The following is a 25,877-nucleotide window of genomic DNA, read 5'->3' as shown; positions in this document are numbered from 1 at the left end:
AATCACGTGCACCTAATTTCCAAAAAGGAGGTCATGGTCATAACCTGGATTAGAAGTTGGCGGGTTTCTGTACTCAGAAGTGTAGCCCCTGCTTTCCCTTTCTCTGTCTTCAGTGATTGTGGGAGTAGGTGAATGAGGGAATCATTTCAGTCTAGTCCTCCCTTTGAAGTTGACTATGAGGAGGTGTATGTGTAGAAGGCATCAGGTCTTCCTAAAAACAGTGAACATGAACAGTGCACCCCTGAGCACCTGGCTGCTGGACTGGGGCTCTGTGTGAGTACTTGCGTAGTTGTGCAAAGAAAATGCAAATAGAGGTGAAGGGATGCCTCAAAGGAGGATGGGTTCCGGGCTTGCCCAAACCATGCAGTGTGTATCTGCTGCCAGCCCCTTGCAGAGGCAGCAGAGTTTGTATCTGCCAGCAAATCAGCATCAAGAACATCCATCAAATGCAAGAGCCAGTGGTGCGGTCTCCCTTAATGGCCACTCGTAATTTATCAAGTTGTGTTTTTCCTCCCTCCCTTCTCTGTATACATCTTGAGGAGAGCTGAAGGGGAGGGAAAGATGGAGAAAGTAGRTTGAGGTTGTCCGTACCCCCCATTTTATCCTGAGCTGTTCTCCTCACAACTGACGACTGTCCTGGGTGGACATTTATTTTGTTCCCATAGAACCAGGCAAGCAAAGAGTAAAATAAAYCTTTAGGCTTTTAGCTGCAGTTTTGGGGGAAAGAAGTTCTGAATACTGTTTTGGCTAAAAGTGGCAGCTACATAACTCTCTAGGTGCTTTGCCTCCACCCGAATCCCAGTGATGTATCTCAGCCACCACAAAGCAGAGCTGAACAGGTCTTGGAGAAGAGGAGCCTTTTCTTTTTCTAGCCTTTCACTACGTTTTTGAAGAGAAGTCTGTTGGAAGAGACAAATGTCGAGCACTGGTATACAGGCTAGTGATTAAGCTCTTGTTCAAAAGCTTCTTGCTTGGACAACTATTTCAAATTTTTACAGTTTTACTAGCAATTTAATTGCACAGTTGCATCTGGTGGTCTTTGCTACAGTTAGTGTGGCATCAGAAGTTATTTTTCTCCCCAAATTGTGATTGCTATATCTTTCTCATCCACTAAGGGGCAGCTGGAGTCTTGAATGTCATTCGATAGCCCTTTGAAAGATAATTTACAAATGGCTTCCGCTTCTTCTTCTTTCTGCCACCCTATTAAGGCAGTGTAATGTGAAAGTTAAGTATATCATATTTTCCCTGTTATTTCACCTGTAATGAATTTATCTGCCCCACCACAGCAAAGCCCATTATGTCAAATCCTGAACCCCAGTTGCCAAGAGTTCCGGCAGCAGCCCCTACTGATGATTTTTGTTGTATCTTGATTTCTTCCTCCATTCCTTCCCTTTCCTTTCCATTTTAATCAGTTTTAATTTTAAAATAAGCTGTTTGGTTCAGTGCGTACCATGCAGTACAGCGCATGTGTTTGTTCTTGTTGGAGTTTAAAGTTAATTCTGCTAATCTTGAGGCACACGGAGGCATCGATTGCCTTCAGCTTTGCAGTTAMGCAGTAATACTTTGAAACCGCAGGACTGCACAAGCTATTTTAGTTTGTCTGCAGTAGGGATGGTAGGCTCACAAATAACCTGAAATAYAGAGAATTTTTTCCTCTTCGTTTCCATTTTCTGAACTTGAGAGCATGTGACTTTCTGAGTAAGAGTTGCCTGTAGTTCAGATACTACGTATCCTTTTAGTTTTCTGCTTCATTTTTTTAGCAATGGAGGGAACACTGATAACAGAATTTCATTTGAACTTGCTTCGGGAATCTTGCAGATCACCAGACATTCATTTTCAGTCCTTAAAGACAATTTAGATCATAGAGCTTCTCATGCTTCTCATCTTGCAACAAACTCAATTGACCAAGTTTAGTTTGTTTTGCTTATAATGAGATGAAAGCTTAGTTTAATACCGGTGAGTGTCCATGCAAGGCTTTAGTACAGTCTAAAATCGTATTTTTAATGAATTCAGATTAATTTTCCTGATTGTTCCTGTAAGTCACTTTCTAAGAAGACCTTTATTCCAGGTCCCTTATTCCACTTTGAAAGTGGAAAAACTACCTCTCAGTGGGTGTAAAGAGTACCCATATAGGAAGTTAGTGTGTAATAGCCAGAAGTGTATAAATTAACATCTTAGTTTACTCTATGCAGACTTATTTTTGTAGAGGAGTTGAAAAGAAGTGACCTAAGTAATTTTAATAGTCACTGTCTTTGTGAAAAATAGTGCTTACGAAGGCATTTATGTGGTTTAACCAATTGCTTTAAACTGACATTTTGATTTTATTTACTGTAGCTTTATTGAGTGTTCTTACAGAAACTTGCTTAAAGACAAAGCTGTCCATTTGACAGCCGTATGTATCCTGAAATACACTGTACAAAATAGGTCCATTTTTGTAAATGTATTTCTCCCCCAAATTAGAAACTCAGATGGTTTTTGACAGACCCCATCAGATTTATGTTTTGAGATTTGATCTTATTAACAAGGAAATTGGTTCTTTACCTGGCTGATCTCACTCTAGTTTTTCTTGAGTCGAACTTGACTGAGAGAAATGGAATTTGAGCTAGTCATGCTAGTTCATGGACAGCTGCACAAAAGTCTACCTAAGTGACTTATGTAGATGCCTAGAAATAGATTTTAAAGCCCAGTTTGAGCACTGGTTTTTAAACATCTGATCCAGCCAATTACTGATCTTCTAAAGTGAATTGTCAAAGACTAAATAGAATATCTGCAGGCATAATGGAGCCTTCTGTTTGGTTATAGAAGTTAAACTCTGATTTTTTTAGGTATAGCAAATTCAGTAATGCATCCTATGCTGAAGTAGAGCATGCCATGAGAGCATGGAGCAGTGACAGAGCATCAAAGACCTGAAACGTGTGTCATGGCTCACCAGCAGTCCCATCCATAAGAGCTCTCCTGAACCACTGCTGCGGCTGTGAATGTGCTGGCCTACGTTAGCACGAGCAGCTGACAGGATTGGAGCTCCATGTCCCATTACATCCCATCCCCTTTCTGGTACTTCAGTCATAAAATCTCAGAAGGAAAGCTTCTCCCACATGTGAGTTGTAGCAGTACTAATGATATTAAACATAAGTTGATTTCAACTACTATAATGATGCTTCATTGTATTGTGTTAATTGCAGTTTCAAGTGCTTCACAGTTTGCAGGAATAATTCACTGGATCAGCCTAGTCATCCTGTCTGTTTTCTTTTCAGAGGTATGTATAATCAAAGATCTCACCACATACAGAAATGCAAAGTATTTCTTGTGCTGTCACTGAAATTGGTGACAGTTTAACATTGATTTAATTGTGAATAAATGCAGCACAGTGACATTGTATTTTTAAAAGAAAAAAACGAGCAGTTGCCATTCTTAATTGGCACACTCAGAGATCCTGTTTGTAGTGCTCTTTGTCCRTTGCCTAAAACTGGCAAGGAAATGTGGAAGATACTGTCTTACAAATTATAATAAAAATGCTGCAAAAAAGATAATCATCTCTGAATCACCACGGACTAGGACAKGGCTAGTTTCATCCCCTTGCTCTTCTAAAAATTTTGTTCCTATCACTGGGAATAAGAAATTCTTTAGAGAATAAAGATCTGTAGATTTATTTTACAGAAAGATCTGTTTTAAGAACGGAATTATTTCATCTCACAATTTACCGTAGGTTGTTTGTATATTTTAGATTGTTGCATCTCGCCTGTGTTATTAGTATATAGAAAGATAGAAGCCCATTAAGAGAATGAAACAAATGGTGAATTTCTTTGCAAATACTTGTATGATTATATGCATTGGAAAAGGCTATAGTCACGATATAAAAAAAATGACCAAATTGGGTTAATTTGTTTTAGTTTTCAACTTTATTCCAAAAAGAAGTAATCTGTATGGAGACACTTAGACTACATCTGAAATGTCCAAAATATCTATTTAGGTTACTTTTCCAGGTCATAGTCTTTTACTTAATCCCCCCCCCCCAAAAAAAAAACTGTTATATTTATGTTTATTGAGTTTTACCATCTTGTATGTTGGAAGACATCCTGGACTTAAGTATTTTTAAAAAATATATAGTTCCATGGGAGAAAATATTGTCATCCAAAAAGAAGTTAGTCTTCACTCTGGTAAATTTACGTGAAGGTTAAAAAGAAAAATCAAAAACTGGGAGCTGTGATAGTTGCAAATGATCAGATAAATTACTTGTGTTGGATTTATGCTCATCATGTTATACCACTGTTTATTTCCACGGTTCTAGTAATGAAATACCATTCTTCACATATACCACTTTATGTTTCTACCTGAGTCAGAGATATTATAGCTAGTGTTGCCTGACTGCCAGTGGGCACTTTCTGAAAGGATTCCTTGATAACAGGCAGGGGTCTCGCTTTACATCCTGGCCCCGTGGGTGTTGTGGCTGTGTGTATAGGTACAATTCATTCTTACTTTTTCCATCCTTTGGCAGGGAACATGGCTTGTGAGGTACATGGAAACTGCCRCAACAAAAATTTCTAAACAAGTTAGAAGTTTTGCAGCATCTTTGCTTTATTCATCCCACATTGTGATTCTTGAAGGTTCACGTTTGCTAGATGGAGTCGATTCCCTGTAAAGAAATCCCTTCCCCTTGTTCCCCAAATCTTTCATTTCTCCAATGGAGATCAGCACCCTGGAGCTCCTGAGCTTCTCTGCAGAATCAGTCTGAAACTACCTGAAACTTTGCTGCCGGTGGCATGGCTGCACGTGTGCGCTCACCAGGACTTCCTGGCTGGCTGGAGTATGTCTCACAGCAGCTTCTCCTGTGGTCCTCAGTTTCCTTCTGCTGGGTGTCATCTTGGTCCTGTTCATTCCCTTGTGCCACCAACCACTCTCCCCAAAGCCTGATGCAATATCTTGCTGCTATATCCCTTCCAGAATCCAGTTCCTACACTGATAGTTTTTGGTGGAYTGTATGTGGCTGCACAGGCACATCCTCAGGGCCAGCATGGATATCATACCCACCTGCTCACTACCCTCATTTTGTGTCTGTGTTGCGTTTTCTCTTTCTCTCTGCATTTGGTAGTTGGAATTATTTTTCTCTGTCTGCTTGCTGTTCTCATTTTCATAAGCCCCTTACAATTCACTTTATCTCTTTCTTTCAAAATATCTTTTTTCACCTATTTGTGTTTTAAATTTATGACGATGAAAAATGAGGCCAAGAGGCAGCCATGTAAGGCACGCAAAGGAAAGTGGATTTTTGGATATTGGTTCATCAAGTGAATTTTTGGCAGCTCAGAGTCTTTGAGTTAAAACAACAGAGGTGGCTACACAAAGCATCTTGATGTGCTTCAAAGACCACAGATCAGGAACAGAGTGAAGGTGTACCTTTGCCGCTGATAGGGGCTTACTGGATATGACCTCATGCCAGGTTGGCTTAATGGGCACATCTGTTTGTGTTGAAATGTGTCTCATCAAAAGAAAAGCACAAGGTTTAATTTTTTTCCCCATCCAAATGGAAAGCTTTGCGTTTCCAGGAGGTTGTGAAATACTGCAAAAATTGCAGATCAGAGAAATCAGGATTTTTTTTCTCCCATCTTCATTTTATTTACTCATTTGGTGCCTTTGGAGGAGTTTTGCTGCCTAATTCCCAATACTGTGAGTCAGCTGTCTTTGGAATTTTGTGCTGGGAAGACAGKGTGTTACAGGGAGATTTTGCAGTCCATGACTGTTCATGCCAGGATGGCTTTCCAGAGATGAGCAGGATTGATTAGTTTGCTTGGATATAAAAGGCAACTGCCAAGGGATGATTAGCCCTTCAGTCACTACCTTTTTCCTCAAAGCAGGAATTCAGGGTCTCTAGTGTTCAGAAAGGGCAGTTTCCATAGCAAATACCATATCCCAAGGTGAGCTGTTTATTGTTTTCTCTCTAGTTTGGTTTCCATTAGTTACATAATTCTTCAGAAAGGCCTCAACTCAGAGAAGAAATAACACAAAGTTGTAACAGACTCTTTAAAAGAATAAAATATAAATAATAAAAAAAAACAGCAAAAAAACCCCAACAACTTCAAAACCCCAGAAAACTTCCAGCACAAAATCTGAGTGTTCTGGAAAAATAAGACTGATCAAAAGCTGGTGCCTGGTGCTGTAAAGTCACTGCAAGTACTGACAGCCCTATCCCATTAGAGTTAAACAGGCCCTGGCTTTCTGCTTGGTTGAAGGGAAGGGGACAACCACGCCAGCAAACAGCAACTGCCAGCAGAATGGCTGCCAACAAAATTAAGTAGCTACTCTCACAGCATTTTCCTGCTCTTGCTACACTTACATTAGAACCACAAGCCTTAAAGGAATTTATTGCACTCTGTTAATTTTACATTCTCCTTCTGTCACTGTCTGTGACTTTCCAACATTAAAATATCTTTATTCAAGTGAAGCACACATCAACTCTTTTTGCTTTTTTTCCAAATATTTGAACAGGATTTACTGGTGGTGATGATTGTGTATGTTTGTCTCTGTTTACATACATCACTATGATTTGTCTGTGCACCAAATGTTACCCAGATGTTAACACAGAAGAGAAGAGAAAGACATTTGGGGGGAAAACCCCAGTACCAACAGCAAGGCAAGGCCGGGGTTACACCCTATCAAGAGGGCAAATTCAGCCTTGGTAATAGTTGGCTGAGAAAAGGAAGATGGGGAATGTCACAGTGTTTTGGTAAGTGGATTGGAGTCTGCTTGTATTTTAATGGCCTTATCACATTCCCACAAAAACCTGATTCTGTAGCTGCTGTTCTGTTCCACTGAGGTTGATGAGTGTTTGTGTGCAAGAAATGAATTCTTTAATATTAGCTGTTTGCATTGCTCTGTGTGTGCTTCACTCAGCCAAGCACTCAGGCATTCTGCTAATTTTAAGCACGTGAGTATTTCCCTGCAAGTAACCAAGACTGGTTGTGCTGGTGTGCTTCAAATTAGGTACTCACTGAATTGCGACCCTTCTCCTGTGGCTGCGTGCACTATACAAGTTCTTGAATAGAGTTTGGTGAGTCTGGGGTCCTAGCTGATAAAGGATTTGTTTCATTAAGTATGTCTCAGAAGTTCATATTTGATTTTTGACTTTAAGGAGGAAAAAAAAATCCAAAACTTTATTCATCCGATTCAGTAATCTCTGACCCTTTTGCTTCCTGTTAATAGCACCCCTTGGAAGGAGTAAAGCTTCATAAGAAAGACTCTACCAGTAGTGTTCTATAAAAATTTGAAATGGCAAAACATCCCAAACAACAGAACTAAAAGAAAACAATGTCCTTCCCACAACTCCCRAAGAATGTGAAATCAGCTCTTTTACCTTTGGTACATTTTTAGTGATGCCTTCAACAGCTAAGCAGAAAGATAATAATATTCTGTTAATTCTGTAATTCTTCCATAAACTGAAGTTACTTTTCTGGATTTTTGCTTTCATTCCAGGTGCACATTGCTTTCCTCACAGAGCAACATGCTTTGCTGGCTGTGTTTTGATTTTTGAAGCAGTTGATGAGAGGGGATCTAGGAACAAAGATGTGGATTTCATAAGCTAATGTAATAGAAAATTAAATTTAAGCTTCTTTCTTTATTTCACAGGGTCTCTTAGCAGCTTTCGTTGGTACTTGGTAGCAAGCATCTAGCACCTCTAGATAGTGCAGCAGAAGAATAAGAATTAGTGCTAGTGTAATCGTGCCTACAGGGAACTTCTGATGCAAAGTTGCTTAAGATCAGTTTTCTGTTCATTCTGCATTACTTCATGGTAATGTGCTGTGTCTCCGGTAAACCATTCCTGTCCACTAAAGCCCTTTCAAATCAATGCCRAGTTCTCAGTTTAAAACTCACTATTATTCTCTGTATTCTTAGAACAAATATTATGGGACTATATATTAACTGTGATGTTTGTGCAAAGATACATTTGTATACTCTATAATATCGTAATAGAATATTAGTAGTAGTTAGTGTATAAGAATGTACTATGCTATGTCTATTAGTGTCACCAAGCCTTTGCAGGTAATTATTTCTACATGCCCACATGTGGTACTAGAGCTGCAGCAGCTACAGCACGCAGTATGCGAGCAGCGTTTGAACTGGCTACGTATGAGGTGAGGTTAGTAGTTATCCTTCTCCTTTCAGAGCCTTACTTGAAGAGGACCCTCGTGAGGAGGATGCCTGCGCACTGGAAGCAGAAGGACAGCTCTTCTAAAGATACTAATATGTGCCTCCATGCCCTGGCGGCGTATGAGGAGTGTGTCCTAGAGCAACTAAGGCAGCATCTCAGGGCAGGCACCCCAAAAGGTAGCGAATGAGCTAAGGTCACTGTGCAGTGACCCAAACCAGAGAGATTATGTATCACAGATGAGGTACAAGGTACTTTTTCTGGGAAAGTTTTTGATAAATGTTTGGTCTAATGAGATATATCCCTAAAGCAGAAGCTTAATCTTCAGGGTTTTGGTGCAAGCCAGAGGTAAATGACCTCTGTAACAGATTAGTTTTGTGGCAGTGAAAGGAGGGAAGCACTCTGCCAAAGATCCCTTTCCACTCCAAACCATCCTCCATCTCTTTCTTGTACAACTTGTACCCCGTGTTGAAACGCAGCATTACTCCACTCGGCCGCTAGCTAAACCTAGTGGGCCAGCTCCATCCCCTGCACTGCCTCCTTTTCATTTCTTTACACCAGGGATGAATCTAGCACAGTGAGTCATGGAGTAGTAAATTGTGTATTAACTGTGCAAGCAATAAAGTATTTAAAATTACCGAATGTACAGTGCAGTCAGCTGACAAATGTGGCTAACTCACGCAGATTGTGGGAATTCACACGGCTGGCTCAGCGAAGGACTTGGCCASGTTTCTCTGCAAAATCAGAGAGAAAACCTGCAGCATCACACAGCTCTTCACAGACCTCACTGCAGAGAGCTGACGTTGCACAAACAACTATGCATCACCAAGGCACACTGTCAACTTCAAAATTACATTTCTGCCTGAAAATGATTTAAGTTTCTTTACATCTGATAGTATTAAGTTATCAGAAACATTCAGTCCTTTAGCTTTTCTTAGTGCATAGGGCAGGCATTTATGTAATTATGTAGTTTTCCTGAGGCTGAGGAGACAAAAAAAAGTTTCTCATATAACCAAAAAATTGTATATGTTCAGGACTTCCTAATTAAAAGATTTCAAGTCAAGAAATGTTAAATCATTCTTTTTCAATTAGAGAAAAACAATTTGGCAGTGGCCTTTCATAGAAAAGTACTCACTTTTATACTTAATGTTCGCATTCTAACCTAWGTGTCCAAAAATGCAGAATGCCTGCAGTGTAATGCAAAACTTTGTGTGCGCATTTGCTACAGTGCTGAAAAATGTCTGCACATCAGTAAGAAAATAGCAGTGCCTCTTCCTTTCTTTTTTTTGTTTCCTGTTTCTTGTAGATACTAGTGTCAGTACAGCAAATGGTACAGTCATGACTAACATTTATGTTTGGACTGTGATGAATGTTACAGTGGCAATTCTCTTAATGAATTTGTGTTTTTCAGTTTGGTCCAGGTAGAGCATCTAGGAAGTTTTCTGGATTATTAATTTCTGTCTCTGTTTTTTTCAGATTCTGCTGCATATTCTTATTTTTAATATGCTGTGCAAAGAAAGYGCACAAGCAAGTGTGATATGTATTTGTTTGAAATATATTTTTGATTGTTTGGGAAAAATATTTAAAATGTTGTTTGTAAGTGACACTAATGCTTTCATTTCAGTCAAAGTATTTGTTGATTCTTTAGGATCCAAAACTGTGCAGGGAAATTTGCCTAGTGAAGTCCAAATTTTTGTGGTTGAGACTCCTTTGGGCAAGAGTTGTAACAAGAGCAGTGGGGTGCATTGCAATCACATGTTCTCTCCACAAACCGAGGGAGGGCAGAGGAAGCTAAACCTCGTTTGATGTTGCTACTTGTGCAGACTTGCCAGTGGGTACCTGGATGTCTCCTGGGCAGCAGTATTTTTGGATACGTGCAGTGTGGACTTACTTGCCATGCTGCTTTTGCTGGGCACCAAGGCAAAGGTTCCTGCCACTGGCTTTGTAGCTTCAGTGATGACATGCTTTGTATCCACAGTGACAAGCTGGTGGATAATGGCAACACGWAGCCTTAAGACATCCCCTACAGAACAATTTAAAAAAAAAAAACAAACAAACAAAAAAAAAAACCTAACTCTCAGTTGTGCCCAGAATTTGTTTGGAAGATTACATCTCTCAGCGGAGTTGCTGGGATCATTCAGTCCTTGTGCTCCAGCTTGCTCTAGTCTGTTTGCTCCACCTGTGAGCAAAGATGCTGATTATTTCTTTGTGGCATAGAAACCTGTCTTCTAGAAGTAGTGCTGAGAACCGTTACTGCATTAAAGGTCTGCCAAGTAGACTTCCAGTCATTGGTGACTTGTGCTGATTCACATCAGCAGCCTGAAAATGAAAACATTGGTGCTAGCTTCTAGCCCTTGGATCTTCTCAGACCCTTTAATGTGGCAGTAGTACAGTCTGATTTAAACACTGCAGTGAGGAATTGAAAAGGTGGAAAGTACTTTTTTATGCACCCTAAAAAACAACTCTTTTTTAAGATTGTAAGCCAGTGTTTCTATTTTATTTTGGGCAGATGTGCCTTATTATTTCAAAGACAAAATCTTTGTGCATGTCTGCCCCAGGCAAGGAGGTTTTTCACCATCAGTTTCCATTAATACGTAAAGTATTCGGCCATCCTTTAGTTGCTCATTGGCTTAGCATTTCGCAAATGTAGTCTATGTATAGAAGAAAATGAGACCGACTTCTCTGGTGTCGGCAGGGTTACTTCTGGGAAAGTTAGCATCCSAAGTTTTAAAGGAGATATTGCATTTCCTCATTCATGTCCCAGTGACTGCCTGTGGACTTGCTGTGGTGGACCCCAGGCTAACTTACCTGATTAAATTTGTGTGTTCCAGAGTAACTTGTGCAGAAGCATTTTGTGCATGTACTCAATGGGGAGCATGAGAGGTGCTTACAGAGGAGCTCAACTACTTTTGTCCTAAAGTAGGAGTACCTTGCTTTTGCAGCAGCGTGYGCGCTTACACCATGCACTCACATCCCATCATGCTGGTGAAAATGGGATCATAGAGGGGCTGATGTTGTGCATCTCCTCCTCCCCATCAAGGCCCCCCTGCACATGGGTTAATAAGGAAATCCCTGAGAATACTCTTTATTCCTGGGCTGCATTTATAAAATGCTTGTAGAATGTTCTTTATACATGAATACAAAGACCAGCAGCCTAACCAGTTCCTGGTATTTACTTAGTCTCATCGTTCTGTGTAGAGGAAACGGAAGAGCGTTTGCTCTTCTGGCTAGCAGCTCCCTTCTTCAGGCAGACTTAGCTGATGTTTCACATAAGCCTTTTTTGCCTGAGCATTGGCTGGTTCACTTCCCTGTACGCTGATGCTATGATGCTAGGCTCTGAACCTCGTATCTCCTGGAGCAGGGTCTCCCGCTGCAGAACAAGATTAAGGGCTCCTACTCAGGTTTGGAGTGCCAACACTGAGCTCAGCATAGTCAGCCCAGGCCAAGCGAGGCAACTGAGCTCATGAGGTTCAAAGCTATTCGTATGAGTAGTACTGTTTGGAAAAATCCAGTACCATTCTGCAGTTAGCATTAGGATGTTTGGCATTAATTTGGTTTTGGTTGGGATTTAATATGTTTGTATTTGTAATGAAGAGATGTGTATATTCATCACAGTCACTGTATACCTTTTTTACCTTTTTCGGCACAGTTTTTGGCATGGTCACCCCTCATGTAGAGGTCTGCTGAGCTCTGTATCGGTTCTGTCCTTTAACAGAGAAAGTAGCGTTTTGATTTTCTCTGCAAGGCATACAACTGCAGAGTTAGGATCTTCATGCATGTAATGTGTGTTGAAATCTGAGTTTGTTGCTGTGGGCAGAAAATATCCCTACTGATTATGATTTTATGTGAATTCAATTTCAATCATTAATTTGCTGGTTGATTTTTTTTTATTGCATCTTCTGAAAGTATTAAAGGCAGGTTAAAAAAAATGAGAAAGATGCCATTGGATTTTTTTTAATGGGAATTCACCATTGGTTCATTCTGTGTTCATTCTTTATTCCTCTTTCCTAGCTATTGGTGCTACTCATAGCTGTTTCGCTTAATAGAGCAGGATCACTGAGAAAATATCATGGAGATATTTTCTGGGATTTTATAATAAGGCAACGGCCCTGTAATCTGGAAAAAGAAAATAATAGCCTCTGCTCTTCAGTTTGGTGAAATATCAGTAGCTTCATACATTATTAGGTACATACTATATATAGTGCCCCTTTTCTTAGAAAACAAGAAGCACTGGAATATCTAAGATGTCAAGAAAAGGGAATCTCTCCCCATTCAAGCTCCTGTGAGAGGGCCTGAGACCAAATCTTATACAGACCTGAGGGTTGGCGGGGGTTTGGTAATCTGAATCTCACAACTCTAGAAGAGAAGCTGTAGGAGGATAGGAAGATTGATGAATGTGGGACCTCGGAACTCGTTTAGAGAAGTTCTGCTGAGTCAATATRGTGGTTGGAGAGCGGTGCCTCCTTCTATAATAGAGAAGCATGGCTGTTTCTCAGTCCTCTGTATTATTTAGAAGAAACACTTAACACTTAGTTAAGACAAAAAAATCTAGTATCATTAAAATAGAATAAAGATTAAACATTTATCTTAGATTACAATAACATTTGTCTTTTTTTCTCTAATCTGTTTTACTAGACTGTTTTGAGAATTGTAGTCCTTGGCATATGGGATTATATTGAAAACAAAATAGAGGTAAGCACTCCTACTCTTTGTATTGTTTTCCAGGCAGACACAGTAGGGATATTAATTACTGCTTGGGGTGGCTTTGTTATAGACTTGATGCAATACAGGTGTCTTTTAGCTGATACTCAGAGGTGAAAGCACATTCCTCTTGGCATATGCATGTATACATAGCTGTATGTGGTAGTCCCTTTTCCTGTAAGACTTCCAGAAGAGTGCAAGTTTCAGCCATATATAGAAATATTTTATTTCTGAGGGAAAAAGTTGTCAGATTTTGCTCTATGTGTGTATGAATTTTATTGTTAGACCTGTGCTAGCCCAGCTGTTAACAGTACTACCCTGAGAGAATGAGCAATAGGAGCAAAAATTGTCGTGTGACTTGTGTAACCACATTCCCATAATCAAATTGAAATTAGAACTGGTTGCAAAATTTTTTGCAGTTTTCTGATAGAAAATAGTAACTTGGCAACCCCTCAAATTTCTTGTGAATTATTTTAATTAAATCTAACTGAAAAAAATTGTAATTTTTACCCCAAATTAAAAGTGGGGTAAAGTGTGCATATTGTTCCAGAGACAGACAGGGAAATGCACATATTAAAAATAACACGTAATCTCAATCCAAGCAGAAATCTGAAGGTCAAGAAAAATAAAGGCTCATTTTTGATCATCATCTGAAAAGCTAATGCTGCAGAGGATGCAACAGGAGGAAATTTGTTTTTTCACTGCGCTTAAGTGAATTCAGATGATTACACATTTTTGTAATAAAGTTGAATACATTTTGACTTTGCTAAAAACTGAAGTGAAACTCACGTTATTGATATACTGTATTACTGAGCAAAACGCAGCAGTTCCAGATAATTTAGTTTGATAGTGTGGAATTATGGTGGCAGTTTAAAGTGTTTCTTTTCGATACATTGAGTTCTTATGCAAAATTCTGAATGTGTGGTGCATAGAAAACCTATGTGCTGTCTCCCTGTGCAAACCATTAGTCAGTGGTCTTTGACAGCTGGGAAGAGTCTCTGGAGGATCAAGAATGTGTGACTCGACTCTACCCTACTGGGCAAGTGTAGAACAGACACGACACTTGCAGGTTTGCTGTGAAATCTGTTTATGCACACATTTTTACTCCTACGCCTTGCACAATTACCTCTTCTGACCCAATCTGCAATGCAATTAACATCACACAGCTGCTTCTGAATCCTTCTTAGTCAGGATCCTTGAAATTTTAGCGGCCCACTGAGGGTGAGAGCAGGAAGTCTTTCTCAACGCACAGCAGTTTGCACACCCGTTGAGTAGTCAGGATATGGCCAAGAGCCATCAAGTCTCTTTGCTCCATCTCTTTCAACTTGTCTTCTTGATCTCTTAATTTAAAAAATAAGATGGCAGGGACTGTATTGTCTCTTGGGATGGTATTATGCCAACTAACAGGTAATAAATACCAATGATGATAAAACTTTTGGTTGCAATAGCATTTACGCTATCACCTCTACTTGGCGATTTTGGCTAGTAGATCCAAATGCCTTTCTGTCTCCCTGCCCTCCCACCACATTTTCTCTCTCACCTCGTAAAATCTGGATGAAGCACGAAGGGATTCTGTTGTGCTGCCTGAAAAGGATGCAGCCTTTCTGGGGCTTGGCCACTCTCCTACCCCTTTCAAATATATATTACATTTCTTTTGGAGGAAATCAGAGTCTTCAAGACTGCAAGCAGGAATTGCTGGGCTTGTGATCAGGACTTATAAATAAAGGTTTGAAAAAGCTGATTTCTCCCTAGGTGTTTGATGGTGCTGTCATAATCTTGTCCTTGGCGCCAATGGTGGCCTCAACAGTGGCGAATGGCCCCAGCAGCCCATGGGATGCTATCAGCCTTATTATCACACTACGAATATGGAGAGTGAAGAGGATCATTGATGGTGAGTGGTGATTCAGATTGGRACTGTTAGAATTATCTGACAGACTGGGGAAGAAAAGGTTTAAAAAATACGGAAAAACTAGTAAGATTACTTGTCAGCACTGTTTTTATTGTTCTGCTTACTCTTACATTTTAAAGCTCTGAGCAGAAGCAAGTTATGACTCCCATGGAAGAGAGTAGATCTCAAGTTCATGATGGTATCTGTTGTTCCCCTGTGAACATTTATAATTGATTGACTTAATTTTTAGTGAGGCATCTTCACATTCTCCATCCTGTCAAACAAATGCCTCTGACCTGCCCTTTTTCCCATGTCTTGCTGGCAGGCATTATTCCGGGTTCTGCAAAATAATTGCTTCTAATCTACTTTTCTGATATCTGCTGCACCCTCCCCATGTCCCCCCAGGTAGCTCTGTCTTAGTGCTTTTTTTCCAAGTTTTTGCCTGTAATACAATTTTTTTTGTCAGATTCCTGAGTTCTTCTGACAGTTCTTGAAGGGTTCTCTGCTGAAGGTACTTTTCTGTGAAGCTAGCATGCTGCAAAGTACTGTTTCGCATGGTGCATCAGTACTGCTTTGCACAGGCCTCTGTGGTGAGGCACCAGGGGAGATGAAAGCACCCCTGCAGAGAACAGAACCAATGACTGTGCCTGGAAGCAAGGACTTAAGGAAAACAAACCTTAGAGACGATGAAGGATAGTAGTGTAGGCTACTTTGTGATAATGTTTTCAGAAATTTCAGATTGCGAGGATAAGAGGTGGAAAAGGAGTAAATGAAGAGTCACTTTGCTCCTGTGTGAAAGATCAGGGTCGGGTTGTCATTTCTGGGATAGATGCCCAGGACACTCAGCATTCAGAGTTGAGGAAAGATCATAGCCTTCTGAGTGAAGTGTCCAAGCAAAGATCAGGATCTTGTGTACCTTCACAAAGCATCAAGAATTAGAGTAGCCATAAAACAATTTTGCTGATAATCTAAGTTTGCCTTAATTAAGACTGGAACAAAATTTCCAGAGGCATTCAGAAGACCTGTTGAAAACTGGGCCATAGCAACCACCTCCTCTTGAAAAGCAATAGAAGTGAAATGCCTTCTTGTTTTTAAAATCTCTTTCTAAGTCTGCTATTTCCATCAAGGACATACTTCCTGCAACCAAGCCTAGGAATTAAATGCTTAGAGCTCTGGAATCATTCTTTTCCCAAGAGAGTCACACTATTGAAGTTTCAAGGGGATGGGCACAACTCCAAGCAGAAAATCCTCCAACCCAGCAATTCAGGAAATCTGTGATAAATATTGGGAAAACATCTGTATTAGAGCAGAAGCTGGGAAGGGCATGCAGAATGCATTTCAGCTCAGCCAGGCAAATGGAGATGTGAGCAAACAAGGTCTAGACCCTGATGATGACTCACATTGTACATGTTAGAAGCCCTTTCCCAGAAGAAATACTCTCATTCTGTTTCTAGAAGAAATACTACAGTTCTCTATCTGTCAGTGAAAGAGGTGAAATTCTGTGGCCTGTGCAGTATAGGACTAGATTGTTATGAAGATCCCTTCTGGCCCAAAGGTCTGTAAAGGTATTCCCTCTGATAAAAAACAAATCACAGCTGGGTTACTTTAAGTGCTTATTTGTGTTTTCCAGCCTATGTCCTTCCAGTGAAAGTGGAGATGGAGATGATGATTCAGCAATATGAGAAGGCAAAGGTTATTCAAGATGAGCAGCTGGAAAGACTAACTCAGATCTGCCAAGAACAAGGGGTAAAGTTCAGTTATCTCTTTTGTTACACATAGCTTGTCCTGGCAAATGAAATGGTTTACCTACTTTGCCACAAGCTAAGGCTTGAGGAATATTACTAGGAGTTCTGTTGCAAGGTGACACGTTTCAGTGTTAGGGAAGTATCTAGCTGCAGTCAGGAAATTATCAGCTGGGTCTTTGTCGAACAGCAGTTGTCTCCCTCTGCTGCTGTGCACATGTGTTTAAGGTGAAAAAAACAAGTGCAAGGAACAGAAAAGCAGTGCTTCCAGTATTTAATTTATTGAGTGAGTACTTGAGTGAGCTTGACTTACTATTTCAGAACATGCAAAAATCATTGCCACGTTTGGAGACTGCAGCTATATTAAGGTAATATTCCTGGGAAAACTATATGCAGTTGAAAGCTAATGAGTTGCCTAAACTCCTGTTTGCTGTGAAGTTCCCCTGCTTTACATGCAGCAGGCAGCTTCCCTGTAGGTCGATCAGAGACTCTTTTGGCAGACTCAAAATGCTGCAACGGAAGCTTCTAGTTGCTGGAAGCAAGTCAAGATTTCAGACTCTTCCCAGGCCCCCAAATGTTCAGTGACTCAGTCTTGAAATAAGGGAAAGTGAAGCTTAAAATATCTCAGAGAAATACATTTACATTAAAAAGAAGATATAAAGCCACCAGTTTGCAATGAACCAAGAGTTCTGAATTACAGGTTGTCTCATGAAAATGAGCTCACGAGTAACTTGCTTTAAGGTAGAAGCCAGTCACGTATGATGAGGCTCAGGCTAAGTGCAGCGTTCAGGCAACCATCAAACTGCAACAGAATGATACCCTGTGTAACTTATTTCTGTTGTTTCAACTGTAAGGATAACAGTGAGGTGTCTCAGTAAAGCTTGGAGTTCCTTTCTAGCATCAGTGCCCTCTTCACACTTGTGGTAGGTGCTTTTCAAATTCAAAATGAGAAGAGCTCTAAATCTGAAGGACTTGATAAGACAAAAAGTTAAAGGACTTGAGCAAACAGGAGGAGAGGTGACTTATCCTAGAACAGGCCAACTGCCCAGCAGGCATGTAATCTGAAGGTGGGATTTAGGTGCCCATTGCTAAACTAGGAACTTAAAATATTTGTTAAACCATCAGGATTTAGGACCCTAAATGGCTTTTGGATTTGAGTCTCAAGTCTCTTGGTTCTCAACCTAGGATTCAGCAAATGAACTACTGATGGCAGTAAGGTGCGTTAGGTCTGTGTTACGAATTTAGAAGGCCCATTGGCAGTGCATGCTGTTTTATACTGCTGCTTTTGACAGTCTGTCATATTAACTGTAACAAATTTTTAAACCTTAGACTTGACTCCTGCAAAAAATTAGTTACATCCAAACATGTAGGTATCTTCAGTGGCAAAAGTGCAGTCCTCTTCATATAACCTGTGCAATAATATTAATTGAATCATGCTTCTGTTGTGGTTGGAAATGGTATATACCCCATTTTACAGAAAAGGGTTTATCATTTGACCAAACACTAGGCACACCAGAGCAGATTTCTTGAGTGCCACTGCAGTCCTTTGTGTATAAGCCCTTGCTGTTGTGCTACTGTTCTTGCCCTAATGAGAAAATCGTAAATTCTGAAACATTCATTTTTTAGGAAATAGATTATGCATCCAGGTAACTCTCTCCATCCCCAAACATTTTTTGGTGTTGTTATTTCTCAGTCTTGAGTGAGGGTGGACTCTTTCTCCCAAATGGGGCTCAGAAGCAGCATTTGCCACCCTCGGTTCCTGTGTCTCCTTATCTGCGTGCCTGGCTTACAAAATGTTGAAGCATACTAGCCCTAATCTGAACTCTGATGGCTAGCACAGCTGTATATCAAGCACAAARAAATACTACATTGGTAGTTGAGTAAATCTGTGGAAACAGAGCAGGTTCCCTGCTAGCTTTCAAGTGTCATCAACTATGGAAAAATACGGACTATAGAAAAAAAGGCAGCATACTAATCTCTCTTATTTTACTGTCCTGAGTTCCTGCCAAACAAATGTCTCAGCTGTTTAATATGAGGTAAATGTCCTCATTTGCTGCCGTTAGCAGCATAAGACATTGACACAAGTACTGCATCTTTCCTTTGTAAATTAATAGTTTCATAATTCAGTCAAGAACAAGTTGTCAGCATTATAATATTCACATTAACATTGTGTACAGTATCTGGTGGAAAAAATTTGTCCTAATGGTATTTAATGTCTAAAATTCTGCCAGACTTTTGCTTTTTCATTTGATCATCTTTCCCGACCTTTTAAATGATTGTTCATTTGTGGAGTTTGAGCGTGGATGACTGTGTTTTTGAGTGGATTTTGAGGGTTGCCCACAGCCATCTGGCTGCTGTCGACTTTGGAGTCCCAGCAGGGAGGGATTTCAGGTTGCTGTGTCTGTGCAGTGTCATCTGTAGCATGGCCAGATGGGATAGCTGGGAACCACACAGAACCGCTTCTGCCCGTAGGATTTGCCCTGATGCCTCAGGTACATGCGAGATTTCTCTCCTCTGGGTGTACAGCTGTGGCAGCCCAGCACTCCCTACCAAGCAAGAAAACGGGGCAGCCCACCATGGCTGCCTRCTTCCCAGCCGTGGGGCTGTAGCTGCTCCCTTGTTCTAAGGCTCCTACTTGGTGGCCACACTCATGATTTGTGTTGATTTATTGATTATAGACAGAGTTGGAATCATTCCTGTTAAAAAGATTGCTCGGTGCTTCATTGTCTAAGATCTTGTGTTCATTCCTTGCTGCTTTGCCATGTGTCAACCAATTGGGATTGAAATTCTCAATGCCTGGCATCTTCCCCAGATTAAATTATTTTAAAAGTTTCAGACAAAATATTTGTGATTTCTGAAGAGGTATTGGGAAAAACTAAGCTGTTTTTTCGAGTTTAAAAAAGAGGAAAAATTGGCCAGTTCTTTGAGAAGTGTTATACCCTCCTGTTTTGTAAGTGATGCACTTTACAGGCAAGTAGCCTTCTTGTCACAGCTGAGTTTTTAGGTATACTTTTGAGCAGCAACCAATGCCCTGCATTAAACTGTGATTTGAGTCAACCTTGTGTATATGTGCGAAGTGGAAGAACTGGAGTTGTAAATGCAACCTCTGTCTGGCATTTCTTCACATGTAGGTTTGTTGAGTGGAGTTGTATCTTGTTCGTAATTGATTTAGACATAGTCGAATGTACATAACTTTATGGTCAGTTTAAGTTGACCTAATTTATCATGGCCCCTGAGGGGAGGAATTTCTCTCTTCTGCCTAGCTACCTTCTCCTGTTTTTGTGGGGATTTTTTCTGGAATCTGTTTGACTCCACAGTTGCAGAAATGCTTCTATTGGCCAAAGGTAAGACATGCAAAAGCAGGACTGAATGATGAGTATGTAGGACGAAAAAGAAAGCAAAACCACCAGTTTGCTTTTTTTTTTTTTCCTTTTCTTTTCTTTTTAAACATAAAAGCCAGGAAGCCAGGGAGAAAGAAAAGTCAGTGAAAAGGTAGGGTAGCAAAGAAGAGGACTAGAAGTAGCTAAAGACTAATGTCTGGCTACACTGTACCAGCAAGCACGTTCTCCCTATAAATGACCCAGCTGGACTCTCTGTGACATTTTTTGCTCAGGTCCCAGTTGCCTGCCTAAGGGAGAGGCCAGGACATCTGTGATTATCCGCCTGTGTCACTGCTGCCCCATCTCTCTCTATTTTCAGAACTAGCCCTCATCCCTGGGATGAGCCCGGAGCAGCCAGGAGCAGTGCCTTCCCCAGGGCCCCCAACCTTGTTTACCTTCAGATGCCCCTCTACATTTCTTCTGCACAAAGTGTTTTGGGGATAAGGTTGGCTGGAGCTGCCAGGCCAGTGTCTTGACATCCAGTGCCTTTGGCCGGTGACTGTGCTACCCAACCTGGAAAAAAAAGCTCTTCGTGCCCGTCCTCCCACTCACGAGGGAACTCTGAGTAGCCCCTCTGCTCCATCCTTCACACAGGTTCCCTTACCTCAGTTTTATTCTGTGATGATTTAATATATATGATACAGCCTGTTGTAATGAGAAGAACGTGAGCTGTTCCTTTCAGCCTAAGCAGGAGTCTGCCTGTGCATCTTGGCCTGTGTAGCAGCAAGCAGTGCAGCAAACAGAAGTGGGAAAAGTGGAGTCTACCCCCTAAACAAAATTGAAAGGAAGAAAAATGCAACCTCCTTTTGTCTTGCTTTTTAAATTAATGTTTCATTTGTCAGTTGTATGTTCTTTTGGCCGGTGATAGGGTATCGCAACTGTACAGCATGTTTCCATTTCTGAATGACATTGAAGATGTACTCTTGCAAACATGAAAACTCTTTCCAGATGTTGATTTTTGGCTAACCATATGAAAATCAGAATTTATTTTATGAATTATGGTTGCGTGGACCACCACTTTAGTCTCTGTAGCACCCCACCGACACTGAATTGTTTACTGTTTTTTTTATTCTCCACTGGCCAAGAGAGATGTCATTAAATGGGAGTAGAACATTAGGGCAGTCAAGGCAGAATGTACTGCAAGGGCTGAGATGGCTGTACAAGACTTTACAAAACATGAGAAACATTAGTAGTCACAATAACAGGAATTTCTGAAAATTGCGGAGGTAAAGTAGTCTCACTGGAATCAAAAATATAAAAAGAGGAGATTCCTGATGGTATTGTTTTATCCAAATAGCTTAAATTAAACTGCAAAATGAAGAAAATTCCAAAGTTTCCTTAATAATGCAAATTCCAGTCAGGGAAGATTGGATTTTTTTCTTCTGGAATCAGCTGTAAAGGAATTTCTGATAGAAAATCAGCATATGATCTTTTTTCTTTAGCTTTCATGAGAGTCCTTCAGTTACCTACAATCCAGCTTAAGACTATGTATTCAGCCTTATCACAAGAGCTCCTTTTCTGTCAGCTCCTGCAGAATTAAGTTTTTCATCATTCTCAAAACCAGAACAACTATGAAAGCTGTAATTTCTTTTCTATCTTGGAATATAATTTGTACAACRGCTGCTAGTTTAATGACAGGGTTATTTAGCTGGTAAAATTACCTATCGGAGAAATAACTTATGTTATCCTTTTGCAATAATTTTAATTTATTTCTAACTAGTAGTCATTTTCTTAGTGACTGGAAGGCAGCCAAGGTCATCCTGTGTTTCATTCTGTCTATAAATCATTAGTTTGCAACTATCTCCTGATTTTTACTGTTACCAACAGTGGCTGAACTAATGGAAATAAACACTGGATTGTATCCCAGTGGAGATGAGTTTTGGGGCAGGGCGTACTGTATGGACAGCCCTAATAGAACTGAGCAAAGTTATTGCTCCTATTGCATTAGGCACGAGTAAGCTTCTTTCTGAAATGTTCATTGATCTCTCTGAAACTGTCAATCATACTCTGTTGCTAGACCATTAAAGAGAAGTACTATATGATTTACTACTAAATCGGACCCTTTTTGAGCCTTATATACATGTTGTGAAATATCAGATAGGATGGGTGGTGCTTTTTATAAATCCAGGCATGTGAAGTCAGATGCTCTCTAGAGCTCTGTGTAGGTCTCTGTCATTTTACCTACTTATAAATAATTACCTAAGACATTCTTTTAAGTGAGGAAACGCACAGGGGTGCCCTGTAGAACTTTCTGTTTTGTTTCATGCCAAAACATTAAGTGTGTGTTACAAGAGGACATGCAACAGATTTGAAAACACTTAAGTGAGCTTAAGTCTCCCAGCAATGAGCTTTCTCTCCATGCTGACGATCTAGTTACTGTTCTTGTGCAAGACAGTGTGTAACTCCCTTTTCTTGGTAGTAAGGGTATTTTCACATTAGCCACATGTACTGTTCCTTTACTTTGCGTGTCTTGTCCCTTATAAATATAAAATCTCACTTCTCTAGCAGTACATGTATAAACATATTATTAGCATGAGAAACATACTGCAATTTTAGCATGCTTTTCTTTTGCAAGCTTTGAAAAGATCATGTATGACTTAATCCTGTGCACACTCCAAAGCTGTGGTTTGAAAAATGTAGCCCAGCGCTTGTGAGGCTGCGTGTGGAGTGCTGTGGCCTGCCCAGGCTCCCCCGTACAAGGGACTTGGACATACTGAAGCAAGTGCAGCAAAGGCTGTTGAGATAACTGGGGCTGGAGCACATGGCGTAGGAGAAGCTGAGGAAGCTGGGCTTGTTCGGCCTCGTGGAGAGAAGGTTAAAGTGGGGGAATCTTATTGCCAACTTCAGCTCCATCATGGGAGGTGCAGAGGAGCTGGAGCCAGCCTCTTCTCAGAGATGCACAGTGACAGAAAAAGAAGCAGTGGACACAAGCTGGAACAGGAATTTCTATTAAGTATAAGAAAAACTTTTTCACCATTAGGATGATCTGCCACTAGAACAGGTTGCCAGAGATGATGTGGTATCTCCAATCATGGAGATGTTCAAAACTTGACGGATCGTGAGCAATCTAAGCTAAGTGAGCTTGCTTTGAACAASGAGTTGAGGTGACCCTCAGAGATCCCTTCCTACCTAAATTATTTTGTGATATCTGTATTTTCAGATGTATTATTTTCATTGCATACTATGTTAGGGACCTACTAGAAGCTACCAGAGTATGTGTAACTAAGGATAATGAATATCATAAGTGTCATGGTAAATAACTTCAGTAGTGGTCTCAAATAGACCAGGGCTCAGTTTGTAATCGTCATAAGTCAACAATTAGTTTATGTCAGTCTCCTTGCTCTAAGCAAGTTAACTTCCACTTACTTCCTTTACTTCCCCACTGGCTCTCTGTGGGGTTTACATGGTTCTTAGTGCAGAGCTGATACCTATGAACAAGTCTTATTTTAAAACAAATCAAAGCATGCATATAAATTTTTGTGTTTTATTTTTTCCCCATGTTATGCATTTATTAAACACATAAGCCCTTGTAGGGTGAAGGAAAAATGATTTGTCTGAAAATATGAAACATGATTTTCTCAGTAGAGGTCTCTTGCAGTACTCCCATATTCAGGAGTCCCAGGTCTACCTTCAGATAGCTGCATCAGCTCCTGCCTGCAAATAGAAATTTCATGTCTTTAATTTGGCCCAGAATTTTTACTTAAAAAGAACGTAATATTTTACACCTTTTACTGATTTATTTAGCATGCCCTAGAGTATGTGACATGCAGTCAGAGCAATCTCATTAGCTCTTTTACACATTAGAACTGCCTGAGGTCAGTGTTCAATATAATGTTCAGGAGATATAAGCACCTGCAACATAATTTGCTCGTGCAGTCTGTCATTGAATTATACCCATAAGGAACACCCACTTCTATTTAACTTAACCTTTGTTGTTAGTGGGTTGCTTTTAGTTGCCAAAACTGTACTCCAACATCTAAAATATCTTGGTCTATTTTTTAAGTATTAATTGCAAACCAATCTCCAGAGTTAGGTGTATGCCTTTCATGAGCTAAAAGGTTTAGGAGAATGTGTATTTCCTTTTTAAGTTTTTCTATAAAAGTTAATGGATGTCCTTTCATTTTTCTAAATCTTTAAAAAAAAAAATTTTTTTTACTATAAACCCTCCAGTCCATTTTCACACATACTAATTTAGGTTAAGAAAGTTTGATTTGCATTCTTAAGCAGTATATTGAGTTGGGTTTTGACTCTGTCTTATGTTCTGCATCTGTAATGGTGTTATATTTCTGCATCTCTACGGACAAGTTGTACAGGTTACTTTGCATCAGTAATATTTGCAAATATGGGACTGTCACAAACACCATTAATGCAATGAACTCTCTCTGTCCATGAGAAAGCTGTAGTTACACACATGGCAGTATTTACTTCCCTCTTTCCAACCACTTTAATGACTACAAAGTCTTCGGGACAAATATGAGTGGGGCCTGGAAGAGAATGGTGGGACCATCCAGAATAAAGGAAGGATGGAAGGGAGAGCCCATGTTAACCAGCTGCAGCTGTGTGGTGCCATAGGCGGCAGCGGCAGTGTTTCTGCTATGATCTTCCAGCATGTCTCTGCGTGCTGTTGTTCACCTTGTGCGCGATGCCGACGTGTGGGGTGCTGGGCTGCTCTGCCCTGCCCTGCCCTGCCTAGGGATTCAGTCCTCCAGTTTGCTCTTGACAGTCTCCTCTGGAGTTCTGGATTTCRGAGCAGCTGAACTCGCTCGAGGGTGTGAGCTGAAAATAGGACAGACACATGGATTGTGTTCGCAGCAAGCAATAAAAATGTGTTCACGTATCACTTAGAAGTTTCAAGCCCTGCGTATGCCTTTCATACTTGGACAGTAGATGAGGGAAGCGTTGCTGAGCCAGGACATCAGGGCTAGGTTTCAGTTTCTTCTAGGACGTTTTATTTGTGAGATCTTCAGAAGCAGGTGCTTCCTCTGGTGCTGTGGTTTGGCATGTATTTCTGTCCTTTAAACGTGAGATGGCAGCAAAGCCCTCTTCTGTTGTTGGCGTTATCAGAAGTAGTAACTGGTCACCTGGATCACTGTGGTGTCACTTTCTGTGTGGTTCCAGTTTTACCTGTGGCCTGTGTCGTTGTGCTTCAACTAAGGTAGTAATTTTTCTTATTTATTTTATAAAGATTTATTTGGACTAAATGCAGTTGTCTAGTGCAGTGACACAAGATGACAGTCTGCATATTGCTGCTGGGTCCAGCAAGCCAGGCTGAGTAGTTTGTAGCTTGTTGGCAGAGTCTTATTAAACAATAAAATTTATGAACTCATCTGTTAAAAGCTGGATGGTGACTGTGCATAGAAGTGTTAAGCATTGACAATATCTGTGGATTCAAAGCATTTGGAACCCTTCCTTTATTGATTGGAGCACTCAAATAAGCATCCTATTTCTCCCCTCATTTTTGCAATGAAATGTTCAGTGTGGCAGGARGGTTTTTGCTTATGTGCTTCTTTCTTCGCATCTGTAAAATGCAGCAATCSTCTTCAAGCCTTTGGTCATTGAAAGGGTCAGCCAATCTCTGTAAATGCTTAAGATGCTTAAATTGGGTGTGATGCAGAAGTACAACATGATGATATTGTTTTGCTGAGCTCACTTTTAAATAGTTTTATCTATTTGCTTTCTACCTGCTTTCTTGCTTTTTTTTTTCTTTTCTTCCAAAATCAGATCCTGTCTCTAGGCCAGAATTAAGCATGACAGGGGCAATACTTTTTTTCTAATACATGGAAATGTTGTTGAAGGATGAAATGCAAGATGTACAAGGACARTAACAATGCCAAATTCTTACTGCCTTATAATTTGAGCTAGGCAAGTATGTGTGATTAAGCAATATCTTTAGAAAAATCTCCAAGTTAATTTTTTACTGTTGTTCTTGAGTGTATTTCTTCCTTCAAACCAAAGGGATGTCTGAAAAGGAATCTTTCTTGTTTTTAAGATGAAATATGAGATTTTTGGCATTTTCTTTTTAAGAGTGA

The 25,877-nt window shown here is 40.3% G+C and overlaps 1 protein-coding gene across 3 annotated transcripts in view; it reads left to right on the top strand.

Moving 5' to 3' along the window:
* The window catches only part of TMEM266 (transmembrane protein 266), an 85,641-nt gene that overhangs the window by 43,244 nt on the left and 16,520 nt on the right, over positions 1–25,877 (top strand). Inside the window, exons 7-11 of one of the 3 annotated variants that reach the window (XM_085303224.1) lie at positions 3,183–3,256; positions 12,773–12,829; positions 13,824–13,907; positions 14,591–14,729; positions 16,357–16,472. In XM_085303224.1, the coding sequence (XP_085159350.1) occupies positions 3,183–3,256; positions 12,773–12,829; positions 13,824–13,907; positions 14,591–14,729; positions 16,357–16,472 (470 nt within the window). The remainder of the gene's footprint in view (positions 1–3,182; positions 3,257–12,772; positions 12,830–13,823; positions 13,908–14,590; positions 14,730–16,356; positions 16,473–25,877) is intronic. The other 2 variants (XM_085303225.1, XM_085303226.1) reach the window with 2 other exon arrangements.

The sequence above is a fragment of the Rhea americana genome, unplaced genomic scaffold (assembly GCF_003343005.1).
Source record: "Rhea americana isolate MKP2758 unplaced genomic scaffold, rheAme1 scaffold_2, whole genome shotgun sequence".
In the NCBI taxonomy this organism is placed as follows: domain Eukaryota; kingdom Metazoa; phylum Chordata; class Aves; order Rheiformes; family Rheidae; genus Rhea; species Rhea americana.
Note: the sequence above shows the minus strand (reverse complement) of the source record. Positions and strands in the feature narration are given on the sequence as shown.